The following is a 13033-nucleotide window of genomic DNA, read 5'->3' as shown; positions in this document are numbered from 1 at the left end:
AATATGCATTTACACATTTTTATATTTAAGCCACACTCTTAGAGGTACTCAAGTTTAATTTAATTGGCATACAAGGTGCAAATAACAAAATGATATTCATGTTTCTTATGTCAGATGTCATAATGCCTCACTGAGCCTACTATAACCTGATTCTACACGAGTCGTTTGTTTGACCAAGAAAAGAATTTAAATGACAGTGATCAGAACACATACCTGGGGCTAAATAAGAGCAACTGCCACATGATAACATGAGATTTATGTGGATTGGCATCTCTCTTTTGACAGATAATGCAGAGCCACATCATTTGTGTGGTTTCATCATGACTTTAAGAGTCCCTATGCAGTTTGATTCGGCAACAGTGGTAGTGATTCATTAAAAAGTGATTCGTCAAACAAAAATGACCTGCTAGAGTACACACATTTAAAATAAATGATAAACAAGTCTTTAAATTATGCTGAACAACATCTGATAGTTTTGCATGATCATGCTAGATCTGTTTCATAACAGGCAGCAAATAATAGAGACAAATAGGAATTAATCTAAAATCTACACTAGGGTTTCTTGGAGGGTAAAGGAATGCAAAACAATTTGGACAACCTTGTGTTTTAAACGGGTAAAAGCAAATTAATCTTTCCTTAAACTGAAAATTGAGCAACACAACAGGACGGTAAACAATATTACTATTAATTGTGCACCGGTCTATGTATCATGTAGAGGCCATATGTTAGCTGCCTTTACCCACAGGAAGGCCCATATGGATCTGCAGTCACAGAAATGGAACAGACTTAATTCAAATTTTACACCTTTGATCATGTTTAACACTTTTTTTTTTTTTTTTTTTTCTACCATGTTTAAACCCATTCTGCTGATTTTCCCAAAAACGCTCATTCCAACGTTCCATCTGGGCCTACCCACAGGTAACGTATTGCATGGTAGACAAAGGATTGTCGAGGGTTTGACATTTATTTTCTTGCTGGATTTAACCTTTAAAAGAAGAAAATATGTAGGCCATTACATATGTTAAACTGTGAGCAGCTTATATAGAGCTGAAGAGCAAGACGTGAATGAAGTGTTGGGACAAAAAGCAGAGATGTTCCTCTCAAACAATCATTCATTGGATTCATTGGTTCGAGAGCAGTGCTTTTTCCCTCCCAACCCATCCTGAAGCGCTGTGACCACGTACAGGGGTGTCTTACAATGCGGAGTGATGTTCGGTTCTGCTAGAGCTCTCCAGATTTCTGGTTGCAGGTGATGCACACCCGCACAGGATGGTCCCAACCCCTGGAGGGCACGGCCCGGCGATCAGGGGAGCAGTCGTTACATACTCCTTGTCCACATGCACGGCAGTGATGGATAGAGAGACGGACATTAAACTCACGCTGGCACTGGTGGCAGCAACGGATGTCTTGGTCAGGGATCCAATATGCTGGACGGGCGGCGTCTTTTACCAGACCTAGTAAACGCATTTGATAATTTATATATGCTGAGATCTTCCTGCGCAAGTATGTAACGCTTATGAAATTAAAATGCTTAATCCTAAAGATAACAGAAGAGGTTCCTTGAACAAGCCAAAGGTTTATTATTAGTTAACATAATAGATTGATACTCAACTGTATTTCCAATGTGCATTTACATTAGTAGTAACAAACTGTAATGTTAACTTTTTTTTTAATAGGCTCTTAGGAGTGAAAAACTCACCAAGAGGGATGTCTATAGCAGTGACTACCGCTCCTAATGTGTTCTGAACAGCTTCTCCCACCTTCCTGGCGATCAGAGTCCCACCTTGCTCCTCTTCCAGCGCTGCATCCAGTAGTTCTAAGTAAAACAATTACATTATGATATTATGGATTGAAATCTGACATCAAGTGTGTACTTTCAAAATTATTCAAACCCATGTCATACTTTTTTTTATAGTATTTAGTAAGACGTTATTTAAGATATTAATGATCTCTCCGATTTGCGCAATAGCAAGGTAAATTATGAAAAAAAAATAACTTTTTAGCTAATTTCATTAGTTTTGAAATATATATATATATATATATATATATAAAATATACAGTGTTGGCCAAAATTGTTAGAACACTTGACATATGAGGTTTCAGTTGTTTTTGTTGAATTGGCCATTACAATACCCATAAAACAAACTTTTGCCGGAATCTCCTGGAACATTGAAAATTATGGATTGGCCCCTCAAAGTCCGGACAAATTTGGGGTGAGTTAAATAAATTGGACAGAGCTGTTGTGCATTCAAAGGAAAGCCTTTGGCTTGAGCTGCAGAAGGCATGTGATAACATTAGTGTCGAAGTTCTCAGGAAATATATTGACACTATGCCAGAGAGATGTGCTACTGTAACTGCTGCAAAAGGTTGACATATTAAATTTAAAAGTGGATAAAAACAGTACGACTCACTTCATCTGATATTTGTTGTGCTCAAAGCAACCATCTGCATGTTTCATGAACATTATGAAATTAAATCACGGTTTGGAGGCAAAAAAAGTTAAATTTTCAGATCTGCCACATTTTAGCCACAATTTTGACCATCTATCTATCTATCTATCTATCTATCTATCTATCTATCCATCTATATCAGAATATCTACATTCTGGTATACCTTCTGGGATTCCTCTGTTCTGAAAGCAGGCATCACAGACTCGCGCAGGCGCCAGGCCCCAACCTCTCTCAGGGACTGGCCGTGTCTTAGAGGAGCAACCATCACAGAAACCATCTCCACAAGCCCGACAGTGGTGCTTTGTATCATTATCTTGGAATTCCACTCCACAGTTTTTACATCTCTGGAAAAAGTTTAATTGTTTTAGGGAAGACTTCGCTTCATTAAAAAAGCCACATTAAAATGGCCTAGCATTAAAACTCACAATGATGAGAGAATTGGGCTTCCAGTAAGCAGGGGCAATCTGGTCTGTTAACCAGGCAGTGACGGCTTTGGCAGGCTTGACACTTAGCTCTGAAACCGACTGAGCCATATAGTTCACACCATCCAGCAGCCTCTGCGCAGCATTATTGTTGTCCTTCAGGAATCCATCAGACTGCGACATAAATGTGAAAGTAAACAAAGCTTGTTCTTTTTGCTATTTAAATCTTGATACGTGGGATAAACGGCAGATTATTCTCACCCCTGGCCAGACATGCTGGATCTCAGTCCGAACCACTGTATCAACAGGGTCCTGGTTCCCATACCAGTATTGCCTACTTCTATAGATCACAGAACAGTTTGGACACTCGATCACATACCTGCAAAGGAAAAAGCCCAACTTAGTCCTGTACATCTAAATGAACTGAACTAAATGCACCTTTTACAAATATAATTCAATAACACGACTAACCCGGACCAGGCATATATGGCCAAGCCAAACCATGGTGAGTCAGAGGATGCCGTCGTCTTTGGAACCACAATCACCTCTTTGCCACTCTCATAACAAGCCTGGAATAGCAGGTTAACATACATAATATCAGACCTGGGCAGTCACAGAGCATTTGTCAGGGTCAGGTCATGTGTTTGATTGTTTATGTCTTACCTTGCAGGTATAGATGCGATTATCATAGTGGACTGAATAGCGACAGCGGTGTTTGGCCTCATGCACCACTCCCTCTCGTAGGTGATTCATGCTGTTTTTACAGCCTGAGCTAAAAAAAACAAAAATACCACAAAGTATTAGAATTGCATTTGTTTAAAAATGTTATTCAGAACAGGCTTTAGGAGGGTATAAATGCAAGGAATTTTCCACCTGCATTACAAGAGTCAAACGTCTAATTACTAGTTTAGCCACCGTAGTGGAGCCATACAAATAACTCCTTTGAACCAGTTCTTTTAAATGATTCTACCATTTAGTTTTCGGTCTATGTAAATTACTTGATTGTAAAAATAGAACTTTCTTTGGAAGTTAAAAATATTCATTTTACATGCTTAAATGTTGCTCAAGGGCCCTTTAGAGCAGGGGTGTCAAACTCAGTTCCTACAGGGCCGCAGCCCTGTGGAGTTTAGCTCCAACACACAAACTGTGTCATTTTCAGTTGAGCCTGAACAACTTGATTAGTTGGATCAGGTGTGTTTAATTAGGGTTGGAGCTGTGGCCCTCCAGGAACTGAGTTTGACACCCCTGCTTTAGAGCGTTGTCTCTCTATTTTTTATTTTTTAACTATCATTTGAAGAGAATAGGCCCACATGGAATTTGGAAATGCAGAATTTAAATTCAAATTTGAACATAGAAGGCTCTAAAGTTCTTTGGCTAATTAAATCAATCTTATTATTATTACTACCATATTTAATTGTTTTTTTTTTTCTTCTCAAAATCAGCATAAAGTTTCCATTAAAAACAGTCACAGATTTTATATGAATCTTTAAACCAAATTGCTAAAATGACACTTATTTAACAAAACTACAGATAAAAGTTTGGGGTCAGTAAGATATATTTTAAAAGAAATTAATACTTTTATTCAGCAAGGATGCATTAAATTGATCAAAAGTAAAAGTTGGAGTAATGGCTGCTGAAGATTTAGCTTTGTCATCACAGAAATAAATTACATTTTAAAATATACAACAATAAAAAAAAGTTGTTTTAAATTGAAATCATATTTCACAATATTACTGTTTGTACTGTATTTTTCATTAAATAAAAACAGCTTTGGCGAACTTATGAGGCTACTTACAAAAACTTTTTTTTTATTCATACCGCCCCGAAACCCTTGAACAGCAGAGAGTATGTTCTTCTAAGTGTTGCTTTAAAAATGTGAAACAGATTTGAAATCAGTAGTGGAATGATTCCTGAGATGTGAAGACTTACCCACAGCTGAGGCAGATGCTGGAGCAGGTAAAGTATTCATCTGGAAAAAAAGAGTTGCTTGCCAGATGCTCATCAGGAATCTCTCCACTGAAGCACTCACTCAAAGCCTAGAGAACAAGAGCTTGATCAGTCACATAAACTACTGTACATTACAATTGAACTACAAATAGCACAAATGTCCTTTTGGAATATATCAAGGCCAGCGCTTAAGATTTGTAAATAGTCATGTGACAAAAACAGGCCACTTCAGTAGATAAAAAAGGAATGTTTTTAGAGAAACGGTTGATGAGAACATCTCAAACCAACTCTTCCACCCTTTCATGTCATTGATGCGCTAAAAGTGTTATTTTAAAGATTACCAATGAAAAAAAAATTAATTACCTGCAAGGCTTTATAGATGACACCGGCAGACCGTGGAGATCGTGTAGTGTTGTTGTCTAACTGCTGCTCCACGCTGCGCAGCAGACCGCCGAAGTCAGTCGGGGGGTTGTGGGTTCGAGTGCCCCGGTACTGAATAGAGCTGAATGCTTCCGGAAAGAGGCCAAGCTTTCTGAAACGTTCCTGAAGAAGCCGCTCGGCCGATTCTGATGGCTTGTCTACAGTGTATGCAAAAGAGGGTTATTATGCTTTTATTATTTTTCTTACCATATCTTTCAGTGTCATTCCTAACTTATTATTGTCGGGTAAGAAGGACAGCAAAGTAGAAAACATCCAAAACCGACCTGAGCCTAATAACTTAGTGTGGACTGTCTCATGGAAGATTATAACAGCAGGACCCAAAGTCGAAAGGGGCACATCCAAACCACAGCGTGCAGTTGTGGCTTTCAGCTCCTTTGTGAAATGTTTTAGATACGCATCTGATGCATCTCCAAGAAATTTGAAAAGATCATCATGTAGCCGGTCAGCATGTGTCCGATAGATGACCAGATCAGAGACCGCAAGCACCTTCAGGAGGAGGCGGGTTCGCTGTCCTTGGTTAGTTCCTGCCCCCAGGAGTCCCTCTGTGTCAACAACCACCACCCTATGGACAGGGTCCAATGCTGCCCACACCCCAACGGTGCAGGATTCCTGGGTTGGAGATGTCTTGAAAACTTCACGACCCAAAAAGAAAGTGTGATTGAGAGTGTGGGATTTGCCTTCTCCAGTGTTGCCGAAAATGGACACCACCTTCAAGAGCTCCTCTGGCCTGCAGCCTAATTTCCTCACAAACTCCTCCTCATCCTTCACCTGTTCAGGTTGTGGAAATGAACATGTTACTTAATAATGTATTACATTTCACCTCACTCAATATCACACATTCTCCTTGTATCACAGGTTTTTATTATTATTATGTTTTGCATAAAACATTTACATAAAATCTAAATTTGATAATTTGCCATTTTCTTCCAATAAGGAGTTCTTAAGAAAAGTATCGTGCTTTTGCCTGTCACAATGCAATGTACAGGCTAAAAGCTGGTCTGGAACAACATTGAGTGGAGCGGAGCTGAGCGACAGGCAGCTGCCAGTGGCATTTGACGATGCCACCGGAAGTGGCGCTACGACCTGCCACTGCCAGCATTTGCGCTTGCTCTCTCTCAGTTACCCTCCAGCTCAATGCGTTCTGTGATCATTCCACTCCATGTTTTTCACTTTCCACTCCGCCTGACTGGTTGAGAAAATTCCAAATTCGGAAAATCGAAAAAGCAATCCTGTCATTATTTATTTTCAAATACAATATTTTAATTTATTTATAACGGCTTCTTAGCATTTCATATTTTATAAAATCAAAATATAGGAAATGTGATGTATAGGGGGACAAAAAAAATGATTCACACAAATCTTTCCATTTGCTAGATCCAAGATCCAGAACTAACTTGTATAACAGGAGTGGGGGACATTAATCCTGAGGGCCGTTGTCCCTGCAGAGTTTAGCTCCAACCCTAATCAAACACATCTGAACAAGCTAATCAGGGTCTTCAGGATACAGGTAGGTTTTTTTTTTCCAGCGTTGGAGCTAAACTCTGCAGAACAGTGGCCCTCCAGCAACCCCTGTTGAATAAAATGGAAAACAGGTATAAAGTTCAAAAGTTACACAAGCTGACTTACTTGCATATCTTCCTTTTCATCCACCAGAAGAAAGCTGGTGACTTGCTCCACTTTAGCTTTCAACGCATCCAGCTGTTCATCTCCAGTGCTGCAGTTCTTCTCCGCGGGTTTCGAGGGCGGGTAGACGGTGAGAGGGTGCTTTCTTTTACTGACCCCGCTGTGAGTCCGTTTCTGACAGTCCAAACACAGGTTGATTTTACATCCCTGACAGCGGACCACTGCTCTCACACGACCCCCGTTCGGAACGCCCCCGTCCCCTTTACATGAATCACAGTAGGGTACGTGTCCAGGTGAGATTCGGATCCTGTCGTGGTTCCTCATGCGCTCCTGACGGTGGAGCTCCAGCTCGCAGCGGACGCACTGCAGGCTGCCGCATTCGTCGCACTCAAAGGCGGCCTCGTCGGAGCCACCGCAGGCGTAACTCTCCTGACAAACCAGGACGCCGTTCACCCCCTTCTCCACCGACGAGCCCTTACTGCTCATTATACGTCTAAATATAACCGCGAGGTAGCGAACCGAGCGGAAGCGACAGAATTTAAAGTATTAAATACCTTAGTAAATATTGATTAGATTGTTTAAAATGTAATAAAAATAAAGGGAAAAAAATATTGATTAGATATTCCTAAAAGTTGCACTAACTACAGCAGAGACCAACCTAAATGTACAATCAACGGGAGAGATAAGATGCAATGCCTCAAATATACTGTATTTGAGATCTTAATCTTACTGGTTTGTCTTGGATATCATTGGAATTCGAAATGTTATGTCAAATTATGACACTGGCTTAAAATCAAATATTCAATATGAACTATAAATAGATCAGCTGACATTCGTGTAGAACTGGCACTAGGTCTGACTTTCTGGTTGATTTTAAAGTGATCAAGCGGTCTAAACTTACAAACTACAAGCAACAACAATCGGCATGTATTTATTGGCAGATGTAAACACTAAACGGCTAACGTTACATTCGGGTGTTGTTCTCGTCCTGAGCTTTGTTAACGTTACTCAAGCTAGCTAAGCTTAGCCTACGTGTCTGTAAAAACTCCAATTTCAAAGACTACAAATACTAGGGGGTATGATTAATATGATTAATGCAGCAGAATTAATAATTTAGCATCGTACAGACTGTCCTTAAAGTATGTTCACCCAACAACACATTGATCAACCCAGCTTTGACCGAACAAAACAAGCTGATTTCGAGCCAGAATCACACCGCAGTTTTCATCAAACAAGCTGCTGCATTCCCTGAAACATCGCACACGACAACGACCTTTTGATAAACACAAATTAATAAGCCGGTTGATGTCAAGATAACTGTTTTTCCCCACCAGCTTGTAAAATGATTCCCCTCCCCGGTAGATTCGGGTGAATGTTGTTGCCAGGTCAGATCAGCTGATCGGCTTGTTTTCACCGGAGCGGAAGTCGAAGGTTACTAGCCGCAAAGCCAGCTGGGAAACGGAGTCCATTCTCCTCAAGCAGTATGTACTTGTAGGATGTGGCAGGAGTGTTTAGGTGGGCAGAGGTCAACAGCTATATTTCAAAAACAAGATGGTGCAAGAGGAACTATTAATTAAGTTACGTTAATAGACTTGTTTCTTAACACAAACTTTTAATGTCAAATTATTTATAAAGCACATTTTGATCTTGTATTAGGGGCACTTAATATAAATTGGGAGCAAAAAAAATAAATAAAACAATGTATGTGGACTAACATTTTAAAGCACATGTGAAGTACTCGATTAAAAGTTTTAACTGTCATTTAATGTTAAATGTAAAGTTTAAGCCAGGGATAGGCAACTTTGGTCCTGGGGGGGCCGGTGCCCTGCAGAGTTTAGCTCCAACCCTAATCAAACACACCTGAAGAAGCTAATCAATATCTCTAAAGTTACAGGCATGTGTGTTTGATTAGGGTTGGAGCTAAACTCTGCAGGACACCGGCCCCCCAGGACCAAAGTTGCCTATCCCTGGTTTAAGCTTTCATTTAATTGAAAATGGTAGCCTATACAATTTAGTTCACACTTATGTTTGTCAAAGTGGGCTATATTGTTTTAAATAACATTATTTCTGTAACAAGTAAAAGAAAAGAAAAAAAGCATCCTAAAGTTTAAAGTACCTTGTTCATTTTCACAAAGAATATACTGTTAAAAAGTCACTTATAGTAAAAACAAAATGGACTATATTCAGACAACATTTAATTTTTAACAATGACAGCAAAGATCTGAAGGACAGATGTTTAGACCATTCTAAACAATATACCAGGGTTCCTCAAATCTTTCCCTGGAGGGCCAATCTGCTGCCAACCCTGATCAAACTCCCTACCTGTGATCTTCTAATGATCTTGAAGACTTTGATTAGCATGCTCAGGTGTTTGATTAGGGTTAGAGCTAAACTCTGCAGGAGTGGGACAGATTTGAGGATGCCTGCAATATACTGTCTTGAAAATTCGACATGATATAAAACCTATGCAGAATTTTCACATTTTTACAACACATTTTGATTATTTTTTAAATATTCATTTTAAATAAATGGCCGATATCCAGGTACACAAGAGTAGCAACAACCCGCTGAACTGACTGTCTGGCCCTCATTTTATTCACATGAAATTAAATAGGCCTTTCTATCCTGAAAAAGGTCAACTAGAACAAATTCTTCCATTATTCACACCCCAGTCCACTAGGTGGCGGAAAAACACTTTTCTATTAGTGTTTCAACACCATACCCCGTAAGAAGAAGATTCCACTGTTTGGTGTCAAATGACTGTCAAAGCAAAGCTATTTAGTCCTAAATCTTTATTCATATAATCTGACTGGTAATCATGGCCGAGGAAGAGTTCACAGACATAAATGGCAACTCGATTTCTTTAGACTGCCAAACTCACTCTGCTTTCTGCAGAGAGTTTACCGTCACCTCACCGAAACTGTCCTTGCGCAAGGTGATGATCTACACCTGCTTCGTTTGGTTATTTGCTTATGCTGTATTTTTCTTCACCGAGGTAAGAATATCTGATACTGCAAGAATAAGACCTCGTAAACTTATGTTCCAATACTAAAATGAGATTATTCCACTACTAATGACCTTTTTTGATGTCTAGAACACGGCTGTCCTGTCGAGTGCCATCATCCTCACTCTGGCTGGGATGATGATTCATATTCACTTTGTGAAGGTGGACCATGAGACCCTTCTCGTAATTGGTTCCCTCGGTGTCCAGCTCTCTTCATCTTATGCATCTGGACGAGAAAGTACGATATTCATTGAGATGAACAAGCTGAAAGACATTGTGATCAACGAGGCTGTTTATATGGTAAACATGCAGTTTTCTCCAGTGACTTTTGTGCACGATTGACATTGTGATCTAGAAATAGCCAAATATAACCACCCTTGTATGTTTCCACCTCAGCACAGCATTATATACTATCTGTGCATTCTGATAAAGGACCCAGCAGATCCTGAGACAGTGACCAGTGTCGTCCCTCTTTTCCCGGTATGAAGCAGCTGTTTTTGTTCTATTGCAAAAGCAAGATTATAGCAATCTTTGGCATGCCAGTCTGTAAATTAACATGTTGCATTCTTCCGGCAGAGTTCAAAGCCTCGGCTCAATTGTTTGGTTCAAGTGTACAGAAGCTGTCAAGAGATTCTTGCACAGTCCAGATAACGAAGAGGTAATGGTTCACGTTATGCTTCATACTATACATGTTTTACATAATTGACACATTGCTGTGTCTATGAATATTTTATGGCTCTATTTCTTTTACTCTACAGACAGAGTCTTTTTTGAAACAGGATAAAGATTGGAAATCCCAAGAATGAACCATGAGTGTATTGTTAGTAGTTTTTGTATTGTCACCAACACTACATTTTTTCTATTACGTGTAGTGGTTTATTAGATAAATGTTGCATCCATCCACAAACTTACTGGGTCCTTTAAACTTTATTTAAAAAAAAAAATATATAATATTTTTCATATACATTAGGTACACTCCTGATTTTGATATTTAGAGTTTGTAGTATAGGTTATAAATATTTTCTATATTAATATTGCAGTGAATATAGTTGATTGTTTTTCCTTCTGATTCTGACTTTTATTAGCCACTAGAGGGACATGTGTGCCAATTTTTGCTAATTGTAACCAAATCAGTTTGTGTTATTAATGATTTCCTGTGATACTCTTTTAATAGTATGACATTTTAAATGGTCATTGTATTAGTAATTTATTATTATTTTTCCTATTTAAAAAATCAAAGTGAAACCATGACCAATAAAACTGTTCTAATAAATGTTATAATACTCATTCACTTGATACATAGATTTAGTTTTATCTATTTTTTTAAGTATGGTGAATCAGTGCATCATTCAGCTTTTAAAGTAGGTCTTTTTTTTGGCCACCATTGTTGTGGGTCATTTGAGGGATTATGCTAATACATCTCATTTACTTTTTGGGGGGTCAGCATTCTTGTCAGGATGTCAAGCAGAACTCACTGTAAGTTTATTTTAGCTATTAATGCAGAATTCACAGTATCACAAAGCTTCTGAGCTACTTAAGTGATGAATGTTCCTTAATGAAGTAGTTGAATTAAGTTATTTTGTTGATTTCTGAATTACGTTTAAATTTTATAAATGGGAAGTGGAAGTGTATGCTATGGTGGTCTGTACCAAGTCTCTACTTTCTAGAGGTCAGACAACAGAAGGCAAGTGAAGCTTTCCTGCAATATCAGTTTCACAGTATTTCTGGTGCACAGCTGTTGTGAACATCCATCACACTATAGCTCTTACTGTGGTTTTGTGGAACACACAACTTTTGTTGTGTATCTTTATTTAGGATTCTGCTAATCTTTACATATTCTGAGGAAATGTTTTTCATGCCACCTCTGTATTTAAATATTCTGCAAGTTCCTCATAGGAACTCGTTGCATAGACGTGTGTAAGTTGTCATTCAAGTTTACCTGTTTGGGGGAAAAGGAAAGACAAACCAGCCATTATTTGTGTTCATGATGCTTTGTATTTACACACAGTGAAACATTCCCTTCACTTTTAAAAGCAAATGTCAGCAATGATTAAGAACACCAATTCCCCTTGTTTTTAAATGAATATACTGGGTTCAGTACAAGTTAACCCAGTTATGATGCAAATCTGTCTTTGTTGGTTACCAAAGGAAATTAGTTTGAATGTTTTCCTCTTTTTCTTAAAATAATTTGGGTTACAATGAGGCACTTTTTAATAGTATAACCACAAGATTTGTTAACATGGTTTTAGTTTGAAAAATTAAAAATGTTTTCATATATTTTAAAGTGTAATTTATTCCTGTGATGGCAAACCTGAGATTTCAGCAGCCATTACTTCAGATGTTTGTGGTATATCCTTCAGAAATCATTCTAATGCTGATTGCTGTTCAAGGAACATTTATTATTATCAATACTGAAAACAGTTTTGTGGAAACCTTTTTTTTCAGGATTCTTTTATGAATAGAAAGTTAAAAGAACAGTATTAATTTCTTAAACTGCTAACCCCAAACTTTTTAATGCTATTGTAAAATGACCATAAAAATGACAAGAACAGCTTTACAGCTCTACACATTTATACTATTAAGTACTACACATTTTAACAGAAGAAATAAAAGTGATTTTATAAAATGTTTTTATGAAGTTTTAAAACAAGCTCTTTGAAATTCCTTTTAAATCATCCAAATATTGTCCCTTTTGCTTCTTTTATAAGTGCTTCATTGTAACCTTGATTTTTGCTGCTTCTTTTTTTTTTTTTGCGATAATCAACATTGTTACAAATGCTTTCGATTGTGCTTAACTTGTATTGAAGTCATGCTTTAGCCTGAATAGAACCTAAAGGTCAGAGTTCAGAGCCCTTGTTGTTATTCAAATACTGTTTCCCATGTAGCATTGCTTCATTCCCTTCCGACCATTTGGAATGACCATTCCCATAAAGGCTGTGAAAACAACTCGGGTTTGAAATGATCCTGTAAAGTTGCTGTGAAGATGCTCCTGACAGGATCATCATCCCTCCCGGAGGTGCGAACCTCCTAGGACCTCTGCTCGGGGGGTGTCAGTGGGGGTTGGACCGTCCTACACCCTCCAGCCACCCAACAGAGCACATCATAAACAAACCATCCACCATCAGCACTTTTCCAATTAATTCAAA

General features: G+C 38.5%; 2 protein-coding genes across 2 annotated transcripts; one reads left to right on the top strand and one right to left on the bottom strand.

Moving 5' to 3' along the window:
* Positions 1–40: 40 nt before the first annotated feature.
* On the bottom strand, positions 41–8332 carry LOC306880481 (zinc finger FYVE domain-containing protein 1-like). The gene is made up of 11 exons (XM_079434016.1): positions 6887–8332; positions 5524–6028; positions 5183–5397; positions 4802–4908; positions 3536–3644; positions 3344–3441; positions 3134–3251; positions 2876–3046; positions 2614–2794; positions 1700–1816; positions 41–1454 (listed from the first exon to the last, which is right to left on the bottom strand). Exons 1-11 carry the CDS (start codon positions 7367–7369, stop codon positions 1222–1224), a joined length of 2337 nt encoding a protein of 778 aa, XP_079290142.1. The 5' UTR covers positions 7370–8332; the 3' UTR covers positions 41–1221.
* A 1255-nt stretch (positions 8333–9587) lies between these two features.
* Positions 9588–12163, top strand: LOC306879768 (phosphatidylinositol N-acetylglucosaminyltransferase subunit H-like). Its single transcript, XM_079432949.1, has 5 exons — positions 9588–9878; positions 9978–10187; positions 10284–10367; positions 10464–10545; positions 10646–12163. The coding sequence occupies exons 1-4, from the start codon at positions 9702–9704 to the stop codon at positions 10536–10538; spliced, it is 546 nt and encodes a 181-aa protein (XP_079289075.1). The 5' UTR covers positions 9588–9701; the 3' UTR covers positions 10539–10545; positions 10646–12163.
* Positions 12164–13033: the final 870 nt, after the last annotated feature.

This window comes from Barbus barbus (assembly GCF_936440315.1).
Source record: "Barbus barbus genome assembly, chromosome: 14".
In the NCBI taxonomy this organism is placed as follows: domain Eukaryota; kingdom Metazoa; phylum Chordata; class Actinopteri; order Cypriniformes; family Cyprinidae; genus Barbus; species Barbus barbus.
The sequence above is the reverse complement of the archived record's forward strand: the minus strand, read 5'-3'. Positions and strand labels throughout refer to the sequence as shown.

What these genes read in the sequence shown, in the direction of transcription:
- LOC306880481 (XM_079434016.1), bottom strand. Translation starts at nt 7,369, where the DNA reads ATGAGCAGTAAGGGCTCGTCGGTGGAGAAGGGGGTGAACGGCGTCCTG. An exon ending in CACTAAGTTATTAGGCTCAG is followed by an intron (nt 5,398 to 5,523) that starts GTCGGTTTTGGA and finishes CATACACTGTAG; the next exon opens with ACAAGCCATCAGAATCGGCC. An exon ending in AGCATCTGCCTCAGCTGTGG is followed by an intron (nt 3,645 to 4,801) that starts GTAAGTCTTCAC and finishes TGTTTTTTTTAG; the next exon opens with CTCAGGCTGTAAAAACAGCA.
- LOC306879768 (XM_079432949.1), top strand. Translation starts at nt 9,702, where the DNA reads ATGGCCGAGGAAGAGTTCACAGACATAAATGGCAACTCGATTTCTTTA. An exon ending in CTGTATTTTTCTTCACCGAG is followed by an intron (nt 9,879 to 9,977) that starts GTAAGAATATCT and finishes TTTGATGTCTAG; the next exon opens with AACACGGCTGTCCTGTCGAG. An exon ending in GTGTCGTCCCTCTTTTCCCG is followed by an intron (nt 10,368 to 10,463) that starts GTATGAAGCAGC and finishes TTCTTCCGGCAG; the next exon opens with AGTTCAAAGCCTCGGCTCAA.